At 35.5% G+C, this 15,528-nt stretch overlaps 1 protein-coding gene across 1 annotated transcript in view; it reads right to left on the bottom strand.

The window, feature by feature from the left end:
- The window catches only part of DIAPH2 (diaphanous related formin 2), a 221,794-nt gene that overhangs the window by 103,471 nt on the left and 102,795 nt on the right, over positions 1–15,528 (bottom strand). The window contains exon 24 of the mRNA XM_054388824.1: positions 12,168–12,292. Coding sequence (XP_054244799.1) covers positions 12,168–12,292 — 125 coding nt within the window. The remainder of the gene's footprint in view (positions 1–12,167; positions 12,293–15,528) is intronic.

Raw genomic sequence — 15,528 nt, 5'->3', positions numbered from 1 at the left:
AGCTTTGAAGCACAATTCTAGATGTGGTCCTTAGAGTACAGAACAGAACGGAGCTCCCTCATGTGGTGTATCTACATAATCTCAGAGATTAAGCAAACAAAAAAAATCCAACACAACCCAAAATCAAAAACTAAATCACAGAATTGTCAGGGTTGGAAAGGACCTCAAAAATCATCTAGTTCCAACCCCCTTCCATTAGATCAGGTTGCTCAGAGCCACATCCAGCCTGGCCTTAAAAACATCCAGGGATGAGGTTTCCACCACCTCCCTGGGCAACCTGTTCCAGTGTCTCACCACCCTCATGGTGAAGGACTTCTTCCTACTGTCTAATCCAAATCTGCCCTCCTCTAGTTTGGACCCATTCCCCCTACTCCTATCACTACCCAATACCGTGAAAAGTCCTTCACCATCCTTCTTGTAGGCCCCTTAAGACACTGGAAGGCCACAATAAAGTCTCCTCAGAGCCTTCTCTTCTCCAACTGTACAACCCCAACTCTCTCAGTCTGTGTCCATAGGAGAGGTGCTCCAACCCTCTGATCACCCTTGTGGCCTTCTCTGGACCCATTCCAGCACATCCATATTTTTCTTGTAACAGAGGTTCCAGAACTGGACACAGTACTCCAGGTGGGGTCTCACGAGAGCAGTGTAGAGGGAGAGAATCACCTCCCTCGACCTGCTCGCCACACCTCTCTTGATGCAGCCCAAGATCTGGTTGGCTTTCTGAGCTGCAAGTGTACACTGGTGGCTCATATTGAGCTTCTCATTTAGCAGCACTCCCAAGTCCTTTTCTTCAGGACTGCTCTCAAACCAATCACTGCCCAGTCTATATCAGTGCCTGGAATTTCCCTGACCCAGATGCAGGACCTTGCACTTGGTCTTGTTGAACCTCATGAGACTGGCATGGGCCCACCTCTGCAGCCTGTCCAGGTCCCTCTGGATGGATCCCTTCCTTCCAGCGTGTCTGCTGCACCACACAGCTTGGTGTCAGCAGCAAACTTGCTGAGAGTGCACTCAATGCCACTGTCCATGTTGCCAACAAATATGTCAAACAAGACCGGTCCCAGGACTGATCCCTGAGGTACTCCACTCTCTGGGTGCGGCCATCAAGCCAATTCTTTATACACCGAGTGGTCCATCCATCAAACCCATGTTTTACCACCTCAGAGATCAGGATGTCATGTGGGACAGTGTCAAAAGGCTTTGCTCAGGTCCAGGTAAATGACACCAGTTGCTCTCCCCTTGTCTATCGATGTTGTGACCTTGTCATAGAAGGCCATACCTGCATTTCAGAAGATGACCTACAAAATTTTTACTACGTAATTTACAGAATATGTTTCTCAATAAATGCATATTAGAAATACAAACTATTTGAAGTGGTTAATTGGCATACAGCTAGCTGTTGCATATCATTGCATCTCCCCACCGGTAACATTTTCCAGTTTATTCCTTTAATCATACTCTAATGGAACCTACAGACTGTTCATACACTCCTATTGATGGGATTTATGGCATAGCCCAACACAAAAGAAATAAATATCATCTGATGTACACTCTCAAGGTTTTCCTTCTCAAAAAGGAAAGAAGATCTTAAATTAGAAACATACTGCCTGGTAGGCTGCTTTGTATAACACTATTTCCATGTACAATTTTCCACAGTCTTTGTATTTTTAAACATTTACTTTAAGAAAACTGTACCTTAGTCCAGACAAGTTAAAAATTCAAAGCATCATTTTCCAAATGGGATTTGTCATTTCTTTTACTGACATAAAATAGTTGCAAGAGAAATTAACTTTATGCATTAAAACAGGACACATCTTAGGTGATTTTCAAGTTGACTCCAAGTAATGATTACAGCTACATAATTCTACAATTACTACAAAAAATTAGTATCAACTGACTGCAAAATCCAGATGAGCTGGGTAAATTCACCATCTGGGGGAAAAAAAAAAAGTTCTTTAAAAATGAACACAACTAAGGGCATATAAGCACAGAGTTACACATTAATTCACAGATTGAATATTGTATGAAAATCACACGAGATTTCTTGAAGAAAGATGAGTTAACACCTTCCTTTTGTTTTTTTGTTTTGTTGGGGTTTTTTTGTTTGGTTGGTGGTTTGGTTTTTTTCGCTCTACATGCTTCTCCTTTTGCTCTCCTCCTCTCCAGGCCCAGTGATGGATCTTTCTGTGATAGCCCTCAACCTAACAGCTCTACTTTCAACTCTCTATAAAACAATTTGCAAGCTTTCCTAACTTCTTTGGTATATAGTATCTACATAAACATAACATCATGTCCTGATTTCTCATTACTTTGCCAGAGACCTGTGGCATTTCTCTCCCCTGTATTTGTATTATTTACTGATGCATTATGCAAGAATCTAACTCAGGTACTGTTTGCCTTTTGTTACAAACTCTTCCCGAAACTATTATATAAAAAAGTGGACTTGGCATGAGTTCCCAAAAAACTTGTTACTGTATTCTACTAAATATATTGCTACTTATCATCCTTTGTTTATACCCTTAAGGCAGTCTTTAGTGAGGCTGATCTTGTCTCAGAGCTAATCAACAATTTTCACATAACTGGTCAAGCACTGAAACAATGATTTACTAATCTCTCTCTGCTGGCTTATATAATATTTTGTTCATAAAAGAATGGAATATGTCATGATCAGTTATGCAGGCCTGTGTAGAATTCTTCGTTCATCAAGGAACATAAAGATATTAAGATACAGAAATACTATTAAAAAATAAAGGGGGGGGGAGGGAGGGGGAGGAGGAGGGCAGATTAAAGCCAGGTACCAAGCAAAAGCACAGCAAAGTAGCATTAAAAACTCGTTTTAGGATATAAATAAACATCTGGAATCTTGCCAGCTTAAACCTAACCAATTTCAAATTTAGCAATTGTTTTTCACTGAGCAACATGCAACTTATCAAATTAACCAAATACCATCAAATATCTCAGCAGTATCTCTATTATTTGATGGTATGCCACAAAAACAGACTAACAACTCTTTTGATGCATACATCACCACAGAGGAAAATACCAAATTTCAGGGTATCTTAAGGAAAAATTCATGCTTGGTGTGATAAAGCACCACGATCACCCCCTCAACCCACCCATATTTAATTTAAAAACCTCCCACGTGATTCATGAAAGCTCAGAAAGAGAGGCAGCAAAACAAAGGAGATGGTTTTAGATTTGCTTGCTCTGGTTCAAGCTAAACCTGCTACCCTGTATACCCTACAAGAAGCCCTTACAACTCCACACTGGCTGTTTAAATTTACAGATTTCATGTAGGAAGACTAACAGTTTCTTCCACCATGATTTCTTACATACCTCTTACTAGCATATTCACTCAGATGAAATAAAGCAAAGATCTAAAGCTATTCTCAAGTCTCATGCATTCCTAAATCCTCTTCTGTCAAAGAAACAGTTTAAGGAGAAAATACTTAATGTTACACTGTCCCTTGAGAAGGAAGTCTGGACGTGATCAAGCTGAAAGATACCAAAAGTGTTTTTTCTCTGCAAGGTTAAACTCATCTTTAAATGGAAAGTCTCTTTAATTCTACAGGGCTTGCATCTTAGTAACCATGGATCCTCGAAGCACATTAGTCAATGAATGAAATCAAAGCTTCATTTTAAATGGTTAGTATAAAAACCTGTATAGGAACTCTGAAATTGTAAAAAGTAGTATTTCTCAGAATTCCCATAAAGATTTTAACAGTATCATGACAAACTGATTTATTTGGGAAAACAACTAGCAACAGCACCATGTACTGTATTAAATAAGGAGACCAAACCCAAATGGTTTCCAGTAAAACAAGAAAAGGAGTCTTGTTAAGATGGTAAAATAGCTTGCCTTCTCTCAGCAATGTATCTTTGTAAGTTAACTTTGCACAAAGATTCACAACTTCTACCTGCTTCATATTACAACAAACACAGTAAGACAATGTGTTGCAGGTGTAGAATATTTGCACATAGCACAAACATCATATTTAACCTAATTCAATGATGTCTACTGACCTTCATGAAAAATACCTCCTTATGTTATATTTGACAGCAGTCATGCAAATGTTTCAGAGAATTTTAGTGGGGGATTCTTTTATTTTTGCAGAGTGAAAAATTAGATAAGTGAAACAAACAGTAAATGCCACAGAGGCCATAGTGACATTTCTCACTGGAAATTAACTAGAACAGCAACAGCTATGTCATGCCTGTCTCTGAATAAGATGATCTACTAAACAAACAAACAAAAAAAATCCCAAAACCCACACACAAAAAAAATCCCAACAACTACAATAAATAAATAAATAAATGAACCCCACCACCTCCTAACAACAACCAAAACCACCCCAAAAGACTGCCTCTGTGAGTACTGCTCTGCTGTTCAGGATTGATATCATTGGAACATGTTTATGTTATCGTGTCTTTTAACTGCAATTGCTCCTGGCCATATTTCTGACCTGCTGCTTATCTAATTTTTAAACTTGTACCTTTTGGGTAGTCTGCACAAGCAGATCATTTTAGATGCTGGGTAGACACACTCTCTAAAGACTAAGTAAACAATGCAAGTACATTTGGGCTCAACAAAATCATTCCCTTTTTTATCCCCTAGCTTAATAATGTGAATTAAATATAAATAACTAAGCGTCACACAAATTGCCTGTAATCTGATTTTGAACTTGGCAGTGTCAGCTCTTCAATAAGACTCAACATTTAAGATACTACAAAATTGAACAATTAGCAATGCAAATATGGGAAAAAAAAAACAAGTTTATTCATTGATGCCTGGAATTTTCTAAAAAAGCTGCTAGTCTAGAAAAGAAAAGTAGATTATATTAATATAATAATTCTTCCTATCTTCTACCACAGTGCTTTCAAGAGTGGGATTTTCTCCCTGTGTTGATGAAATAAGTCAGACCTTCAGATGTACTTCTAAGAACTGCAAGTACAATCAGTTCAATCAAGTGCCTTGGTTGTCTTAGCATACCCATTTAAATATGATGCAAGTGTTCAGAGATAAAAGGGGTTTAAATGTAACCTCTCATAAAATGATCTTTTGTTGATTTCCCTTTCAAAAATGCATTTCAATGATTCTTATCTTGCATTGGGAGCAACACAAAATGGTGCAGATTTGGGGGGCACACATTTGGCAGATGTCAGTCAAGCAACCAAGTGACTCACTGAAATCTCAAAATCTGGCAATTCACAAATTCAGCTTTCTGGATGCAAAATTTAGTGTATATCAACTACATGGTATTTTTTTTCCTCTTTGCTCATCCTGTTAATCAGCTATGGAAATTTGAGTAAAAAGCCTAGAGAATATGCAGTAGAAAGTGGAAGATCTTAAGAGATTTTTAAGAGATCGTAAGAGATCTTTAATATCCCATTAACAATGAATCCAAACTGACCCAAGTCTGTAGCTGGGGGGGAGGGAAATGGTATTCTTTGTACTTGAATGCCATTCTTTTTCAATCAAGTCCCTTGCAACATGAACAATTTAAATAATTAAGAATGCACTACAATAATAGCAATCCAGAGAACCAGAACATCAAACAGGAGAAAAAATTGCTTACAGTCAAAAGCAGGCCTACACATGTTCACCTATGTGACTGCAGCTCTGAAGAGATATAAGCCAAGAAAAAACAAAACACAAATATAAAATTAACAATAAATAACAATATTTACAGCTTAATAGGTCTCACATTTCCTGCTTAAAGTGTTTTCCAAATTAAAAGTACTAAGCTTACAATGGTTTATAAAGAAGGAAAGACATTTGTAAATTTAAGGTGTAGGTGAAACTTGAAAGCTGGCATCTTTTTGAACTTCTGCCACTGGTAAGGGTATCTCTAAACCTTTTCATTCCGACACTGTGCCTCTTACCTGAAAACTTGGATTCTCAGTCTTCATTCTGCCATTCACTAGCTACTTTCCATTCTCCTCTTACTGTTTTTACTCCAAACTTTCTCTAGCTGACTACATTCTCATTCTATTTTGAAAAATAATTCCATCCGGATAAATAACCACTATTTTCCCAAAACACCTCTGCTAGTCAAGAACTGCACTTTCCAATGGAAGTGTTCTCAGCTATCATTTTTGTAGAGAACAAGAACAAGACCCTTATCTAAGTACTGCAAGAAAAAGCAGATGCATACCAGTCTCTTAAGGATTATACATGACCTAGAACTTGAAAAAAAACCATTGAACAGTTCTTTTCCAGTTCTCCAAGTACTGAAAATACCTCTACACTTAAAAAGCACATTCAAGCAAATAGGCAATTACATTTTCAAATGGAGTGGCATAGAAAAAAGTTCCTTGAAATTTTCTCCCTTTGCTGTTACTTTTGATAAGTTCCTAGTTAGGAGCAAATTCACATATTAATATTCATTCTCATGCTGGAACGAAGGCACCAGCTCATTTCAAATTGTCTGAAAACCAGAAACAGGCTTTCCAAAAAATGACATCTCCAAACACATTCAGGGAATTATTTTTCCATAACAAGCTAGAAGGAAATCCCAAGTGTTAACATAACATATGACAAGAGTGTTAATGCCATTAACATCCTTTCAGCACTCCATGTCAGTGTGTAAATGATGTCCTACTGCTCAGCCTGAGAAAGGAAAGAAAAAAAAAGTTCACAGCCATTTCCAGATGCTGAAATTGTGATTCAACTTTACATCTGTTTCTTCCCTAGTGGCCAGCTCTAAGAGATTCTGCAGTACAATGGATCATGCAAGCAAATGACTAGCCAATTCCTGGTTTGTATTAAGTATCTGACATTGTCACTGCATAAAAGTCCCAAAAATGCTTAAAGTAGACTTCTCCCTAGATCATTTCATTACAACTGAAGCACATCAAGTAAGGAATTAAAAAAATTCATATTTAGTTATGAAGTAAGTCATTAATAAATAGAACTACAAGCATAAATACATATCAAATGAGAACTTACGCTTTTCATGAAGGCAGCTTTCTTATTTCATAAAAAGGATTCTGTATTAATGAATGCTGTTCCTTTCTGAACATGAAAATTAGTTCACAAATCGCTGTTGTGCTAGTTAATGGCAAAATGAATGCATACTGCTTTGAAAATTTATCTGCAGTAATTCTTGTGCTTTCATTCACAGTTCCCTTAATTTTGCAATTCTTTAAAAATAAGCTTTTAATTCTTTGCATGCATGCAATCAGAAGAACCCAGTGGCACCATTTATTGCTCTGGCAGGCAGAAGATTTTAACAAGATTAAGCATGTAAATATCTCTTTTTAGGGTAAACGACAAAGCTAAAAACCAGAAAAACCAAACAAAACTTTCATTTAAGAACATACTCGCATGCAAGACTATTTGCCAACTGTATAACCATCATCAAAAAGTCAGCCTCACTACCTAGGAGGACAATAAAAAGAATGAACCTAAAGGCTAATGATCAAACTTAGTGTCCTCCTGCCACCCTAGATTTACCACCTCTTCCTTCTCAGAGCAAAGCTCACAACTCCTGCCTTAGAGGAATAAACCTTTGTCACTGATAGGTTGCATGTGCATGTTGGGTTGGGAGAAGAGGTGGCATTTGTTTTTTATGTAGCTATAGTTCCAAGTCAAGATTAATGCTTAGTAAGTTAACTCTGTACAATTTTCCATCTACTCCTTCTGAAACAGATTTTCATCCTGCTGTCTTTAATCTTTCTTAATAACATTTAAAGTTAAACCAAATGAATCGGAGTATCTTCCTCAGTCCCCAACTAGATATTCATGCTTTAACAGCACTAAAAAGACAACAGCATATACAGCTCCAGCAAGTTAAGCATAAAATTCACAGGATCTCACTTAAAAAAAAAAAAAAAAAATCTTAGAGGCACAAACACTGAAATAAAACAAGGAGTGAAAGGCAGATTTGTCATAGTCTGTAGTTTTCTAGACTGCTGAACTAGACTCCCAAGTGCTACATGAAGTCGTACTAATTATAAAAGAAACCTCTCACATTTAAAGTTAAATTATTTACCATTTGATCTTCAACTAAAGCACAATTTTAGCCATGAATCAGATCATGAAGAAGTCATCTCAAGAATCACACAACTTGTTTAAGATGACATAAAACTGACAGAAAGAGTATTTAAATCACTCTGATTCTGTTTTGGCTTAACCACACTATATTCTAATTTCCATTACAGCATAGCTGTAATCCTTATTGTGAAAACAAGTCTTTCTGGTGGTCAACCATACAGGTTAGCTTCATGATCCCAGTTACTTCAGAATACACTAAATATTACTTAACCCACACAATATAAGGCAGGCAAACAAAAATCCTAGCATGACAGCAAGACAGCAACTACAAAAATCACTTCAGAATCTCGTAGAAGTATTTCCATAGAACTATCTCAAAAAGTCCCCAGAGTTCACTACAAACAACACAGAGCCAGAATTACAAGATGCAGAACTGTGTCCCAGCAAGTAGTGATCATGGAAATACGTTTGAACATGCTTGCTAATTGAATGTAAAATTCCACTACAAGGATGGTGAATACAGCCAGTTTTAAGACATAGTAAAAGAGATAAATAGTATTACATTTTTTACTCTTCTACTCCATTAAGCTACAAAATTACTGAAACAGTGTGTTTAGTTGAAATCAGTATTTCCAATGCATATGAAAAAATAGACTAGGAAAACAAGTCCTAATAGAATTAATCTATTTCAATATTGCAGATAAATTTAAGTAACCTGATCACAGTATAAAACTTCTCACATGGAGGAAAAGACATCTAACAAACAGGTCCCAAAAAACTTGAACAGCTTTTTAAGTGCCAAGATGGCTAGAACTTAAAAAAAAAAAGGAGTCAAACCACCATCACTGTGCATAGTTGAGAGAAAAATGATTGGCACATTCTATTACAGACGTAGCAGAACTTCAGCTACTTGGATTGTACATGTACAAGATTGTACATGGTCACAAACTATATGCTTTTAGATGAAGATATGAAGTTGACCATGGCATTTTTGGTTAAGCCTGTTTCATCATGCTTGAAATCAAATCTGGTGATTATTAATTGCTTTTAAAAGATAGCAATCAACATGATCATAAATGGAAAAAACAAGACACCTTTAAGCAGGAAGTCACACTGACACTACTACAGAACCATTTCATGTGAACACCTGCATGGCTCTACAGAAACTGCTGTAAAACTGATGGTGTTTCAGTTACTTCATTTTGTTGCCTATACTCTTACTTTACATATAAACTGTTCAGATGATATTAACCCATTTTCCGCAGCTTGGAGCTAATAAAAACGTATTAAAATAACCTTTTGATATGGATCAAATTAGTAGACTGCAGTCAAAATGACATTAATTTAATTTTAGTAGCTTTAATTCAACATTTTTTTATTCAATGGATTATATTTAATTGAATATATTACTTCTGCAATACATTGCAACTTTTTAACAGCTTGTGGAATAGTGACATACTACTCTTTCTGTCTTTAAAACTACTTTAGGAATTGAAGATAAATTATTCTGAAGCATTCAAGAGGTACATGAAGTACCATGTACCAAGATGAATAATTGCATACTTTAAATAAAAAACTGATTGTGAATCACAAATTATCCTGCTTCGAAATAGGTCAAGAAAAAAAATCATAAATGAAAATGGAAGTAGAATTCCTATTAATCTTTTTGTACTAAAAAGTACACAGTACCAAAACCTCACTTGCTACAGGAGTTTAAAAAAGTAAAATTAAGTGACCTCTCTCAGAGCATTTGCTTCTATATTATTAATATTAGTTTTATCATTATGCATTAATTATTATGAATAGTATTTTATTATAATTGATCTCCTACCTTAGTATGATACCAAGCAATATTTCTGTCATATTCTCTGAAGAAAGTCTCATGCACACTACAAGTAAACAGCTTTGTGCATTAACAGGAACAAAGAAACTATTCCTTTAATTTCTGCATCCTAAAAGTCTCTACTGAGAGATGATTTATATTCAGACACATCTCAAATTTTCTGAAACACTCAAGCAGTCAGAAAGATGCTCAGCTTAAAATTTTTTAACTTTCTAATTTCAGTATCAACAACTCTTCACCAAACTGTCAGAAACAGAAGTAGTATATATTGGAGACTAAAACGTCATTTCCCTCCTACCCCCCTCCTGCCCAGACACTTACTCTTCCATCTAAAATGAAAAAAATAAGGGAAGGTAGAGAAGTTAAAATATTCAATTATAAGCAGAAACAAATTTCATCAGTTGAGATAACTGGAGATGACTTTAAAAAAAAAAAAACCATCATTTATCAGGTCATCTATTAATTATGAAAACATAAATCCTTAGGCATAATCAGTTCATTTCTTACAGTCTTATCTATTTTGTCAAGCCACCCAATTCACTATATGATAAAAGCTGTCAGATATCTGCAGTTCAGGGTGCCTACTTTAATTACCAGGAACTGTTAATCTAGCTGTGACATCAATGTACATGGACTGAAGCAAGGCTGCCCAAGAGACCTCCAACAATTAGTTTTCCAAAATTTCACTGCATCTTCCTATTATTGCCAATACAACAACAACAAAAAAGGACACTGAAAAAAAAACAAAACAGAAATCTAAATTTTTTGGCATTGTCAGATGATCTTTCTTCTTTGAAGAGTTCAGGTGGTAAACCACAGAACAGAAAAAGGAATGCATTACCTAATTAGCTCTTTTTTCACACCAAATCACTTGAACCATGCCAATCATTTTTGTAAGTATACCAAATACATTGGTAGCAAAACAACAAATAGCCAAGTATTTACTCAACACAACTGAAAAATAAGGTATACTACCTGTATAACTGAGCTGTCAAGTTTAACAAGACAACATGGTTGAAAGAAGTGCATTTCAATATGTTAAACTCACTTATGAACAAAAGTGGGGCTTACTTGACAGTGTTCAGCCCACACACACAATGACAAAGTAAAGGACAGCTACAAGGCATTATTATAAGATTTTCTGATGTGAATGTATCTCAGGGAAAGAATAAGCTTTTTTTTTTTTTAATAGCAGAATTGATGAATGTGATTCCTAGCAAGACTCTTAACCTTGAAAATAAGACAAGGTGGAAAAGAATACATCTGTAACATGCCACCGTTTTCCACTTTGTCATGAGTTGTCTCCCTTAAGCTTCTTGTCTTCAGTCTTGTCAGAAACTTAAAATAAATCCATATAGAGAACATATTAAATTTCTTCTTGTGAGCTTCTGTCACTGAATCCATTTGGATTGTTAATTCCCCCAAAACTTACTTCCAAATACACAGCAGAACCCCTTCAGTATATCCACTTACTAATGAAAAGAGCAGCTACAAATTGCTCTAGATAACAATCTGCCTGGTTGCAGCAAGATGCCACATGAAATATCTGAGCTTCTTTAAGGCACAAAAAGCCTTGGAGTTTGCCATGCACCATACTCAAAATAATTCCATATATGCAGAACTATGGTTTGTGCAAAATCAAACCCGAATTTTTCTTCTAACTAAGAAAGGACTTTTACTTAGTCTCTCTCTCAATTTTGTGAGATTCTTGACTCCACTTGTTTTCACTTCTTCCTTTATACTTTTGAGCAAAAGTAAAGCTGGATATATGAAAGTTTGAGGGAAAATGGGCTAGACAGACATCACATGTTCCTATCCTAGTGCTTAAAGAACCCACAGCCTCTATTTCCTACAAAAACAGGACAATCGCAAAGGAATGTAAAGGATTTTTTTTTCCCTAAAATGATGTTAAAATATATAAATAAAAACCATTAATAAAATCCTTCAAAAAAACAGCATATCTGAAGCAAAAATAACAACTACTTTCAGTTCCACTGCTGACAGTTTTCTAGCCTAAACTGACTCAACAATTATCTTACCATTAAATACCATTATTGAAGGCAAAAACCTGAATGCTGTGTTTATGAGTGGTCACTACAACTACTTCTTCCAAGAAAGCTATCTGGTTTCATCTTGGAAGTATGACTTTATGCTTTAAGTTATACTCAGTTACATATTCTCTGACATTCACCATGTTCTGTTATGCTTTTCACTGCACTAGAATTAAAGGATGCAAAAAGTGACTTAAAACTGTCTTCAAGTGCTGCATATACTTAACCAGATGATGAGAATGTTCAGACCATCAACAAAAACATGCCAAAAGGATATGCTCATCTTCTCTACAAACTTGTCATGTTCATCCTGTGTTTTAGGGAAATTCTCAATGTCTTTTTCTAGGCGCTGGATCTGATGCTTCATTGAGTCAAGGTTGCTCTTCAAAGTCTGAGCTGAAACTAAGAAAGAAATGATAATGATTAAAAACATTCCAGATGCCAGAAGGGCTATCAGAAGGGGGGAAAACCGTGTCAGTATATACAGTACTAAGGAAAATGAATCCATGAAGTAGTTTCACATTTTTCTGAATTACTGCTCATAAAAATCCTACTCTTCATAAAAATTAAGTAAAAATATCTAATGTAATACACCAAATCATCATATTTAATGTTGAAATGTCACCACTTAATTCTACCATTACTTCAAATTATTCAATTTCTATTCAAATTTATTGGTTAAAAAAATAATATTTCATTCTTTTAAATCTAATTCAAAGATTAAAATGTAGCTGAAGTTCAAAGAGATTTTTACCTTATTAATGCATGTAGTTGGTTAAATGAATGATCTTATTAATGCATGAACTGTTACAGAAGTGATTCAAGGAACAGACATGGAGAAAAGATCAAATATTTTTCTTCTATTCAAACTCAACTGATTTCTGGACCAACATATGTGAAACCCTCTGTTAACATCAAAGGTAGATCTAACTAATAAAAGTAACTGATAATTACAGCAGAAATAAATAAAAGGCTACTCTAAAGAAACACTGCTTATTCTGCCATCTGCTATTCCTATACAAACCACTCTTTCTTTAACTTGTGTTAAACAACACTAATCGATTCACCCTGAGAGAAACCTCCACTGGTAATCATAACTGTTTTGGAGGTTAATACTATTCCATAACGAAATTCCAGAACTAGAGGAAATGTGACAGAGTCTCTGCAGAGAAGTTCCTGGTCAAACTGCAATATTAAAACAAACTAAGCCCACAACCTTGACATTTATGATGTAATCCATCAAGTCCACTTATTCTCAATTTAATCATAAAGAATGGTTTGGCTAGAACACTTCCTCTCGATTTAAAGATGTATATTAGACCCAAATTGCATTTTCTTTTTTTTTCATCTTCTCTTGTACAGTTAACAAATATGTGCTTTCAAGGCCAAGCAAGCAATCTCAGCACCCCCTTGCCCCAAAGAGCACTGTAACATCTGCAACATTTCACACCCTTCCTCTAAACTGAGAATACAATATCTGAAGTATACTTTGTTTCAGAGGAGATTTATACTCTACAAACTACCCAATCCTTAGTGACATGCATATAATTCTGGTCAATTCTTAAACAGACAGTGCCACTATCAACTTTTCATATGGGGAACAAGAGGTGAGAACATCCAGCACATTATCTCCTGTTCAGTAGTCAGCCAAGTCAACACCCTCTATTGACTGCAAGCAACTGCATCCCAGATAACCCAAGGATTCTTCGGGTAGTCAAGATAAGCACATCACTTGGGTTTTTTTTTTTTTTATAAGGTGTTTCTGCTTTCTATTATCTTTTGACAGTAATCCCAAGGTCCAAAAGTTGCAAAGAATTTTCAAGGAGAACTGCTTCTTTTCCTACGTACTTGTAATTAAAAAACAACATATGCTGTGACAATGAGATTCAAGAATAGCAGGAATTTGGTTCAGAATGGCCTGACAAACAGTATATAAGGGGGGGGAATCCTGTAAATAAAGAAGCTGTTCCTGGAATATTCTATATTCTTCTAAGTAATGATTCATAGTGGCCAATAGCATGACTTAACTTTTCACAAGCATGTTCAAATACAGAAGACACCAACAGTTGTCTTTATCAGAGACATAACTTTGATTTTTATGTTCAATTTAATCTATTTTACACTGGATATTAAGATTACATCATTGGTACTTCCTTTAAAATTATTGTGAAACAGCTTTTTAAACCTAACTCAACTGAGGGAAAATAAACCTACGCTGACACAGCATCTTTGTAACGACTAACATTATAATCAAGAGTTAACTCTGAAATCAACCCCTAAAGCAGTCTGAGTAATAAACATTGTCAAATATTTCAGTTTGTGGCTACAGTAATTTCATCATTTGATATTATTATTGTCATATAAGCATTTTGTGTGAACTGAAGAACTTGAATTACAGTAATATTTTAATAGGTTGTTATGTAGTTGGATAGGGAAACAAACAGCACTGAATTAAAATGCTAGAACTGAAAATAAATTAGGAGGATGCAAACGGCAATTTTGTTCTTAAAAAGAATAGCAGCTGGTAAGTAAACAGGCAACATTAACAGATAAAGTTAAACTGTTTCCAGCAATTTGAAAATATTTAAATGCATGACCACTTAGCAAGAGGGGTAGTTTATTTTCGTGTGGAATTTACAAGTGCACAGGAATTCAGCAAGCAATAACAAATAAGAAGTCTTAGCCTCTGTGATCAAAATGGAAACGTATTGAGTAACTGTTTTAGAAAATTTAGTTCAGAAAAGTTGAAATGAGGTGCATACAAACTTGAACCCTATCCAAGCAAGACTACGGTCAAAACCTGTGCTTCCCATTTGGGTTCTGCTTTGGTTTTTTTCTTGGTTCAGAGTTTTGTTTGTTTTTTGTTCGTTCGTTTGTTTGGTTTTTCCTTCAGCCCAGGCAAATGTACAAGTTTCTGTTCAAACAATTTATGAAGCTGCTGTTCTGCAAGAGAAGCTTAAAAAGACCACATAACAGGAAAGATATATATAGACTATAATAAACTATCTGCATTTCCTCCCATAAACTGTTTTATTAGAGATTTACTACTGCAGTAATGTGAAGAGGAGGCAACATGAATACCTTTTACTCTTTCAGGGGAAATAATGTAAATTTCTTAAAAGTCTTGTAAAGTTTTAATTTATGAAAGCATAAATGCTACTTGCAGCAAAATGCCAGTTCTTTGAAGCCATTCCATAAATGCACATACTAAACAGACTCTCTCTATCACTGGACTCCTCAAAAACGGGGATCACAAGACAAAGGCTTGTTCACCTTCAATGTGCCCATCATTCCACAAGAAAATTACACACCCTACTAGAACTACTCTAATAATCTAGAAAAAAAGTAGCACTTGGTCTTCAGTGGCAGACACTGTTCGAGAACTATTACTGGGAAAGCCTCCCTGCAGCAGCAATTACAATACTGTTCCATTTAATACTGCCGCAGGAGAAAGCAACCAAATAAATACAGTACACAAATATTTTATTTCAAGATAGGAATGATAAGGCAAATACCAAAACAAACACAAAACAAAAAAACAGAAACAAAAAAAAAAAAAAGGAAAAAGGAGAAAAACAAAACCTACCAGCAACAACCAGAGAAAGCCTTCCATAATCTCCTACAACACCCCAAAATGC

The sequence above is a fragment of the Indicator indicator genome, chromosome 17 (assembly GCF_027791375.1).
Source record: "Indicator indicator isolate 239-I01 chromosome 17, UM_Iind_1.1, whole genome shotgun sequence".
Classification (NCBI taxonomy): domain Eukaryota; kingdom Metazoa; phylum Chordata; class Aves; order Piciformes; family Indicatoridae; genus Indicator; species Indicator indicator.
Note: the sequence above shows the minus strand (reverse complement) of the source record. Positions and strands in the feature narration are given on the sequence as shown.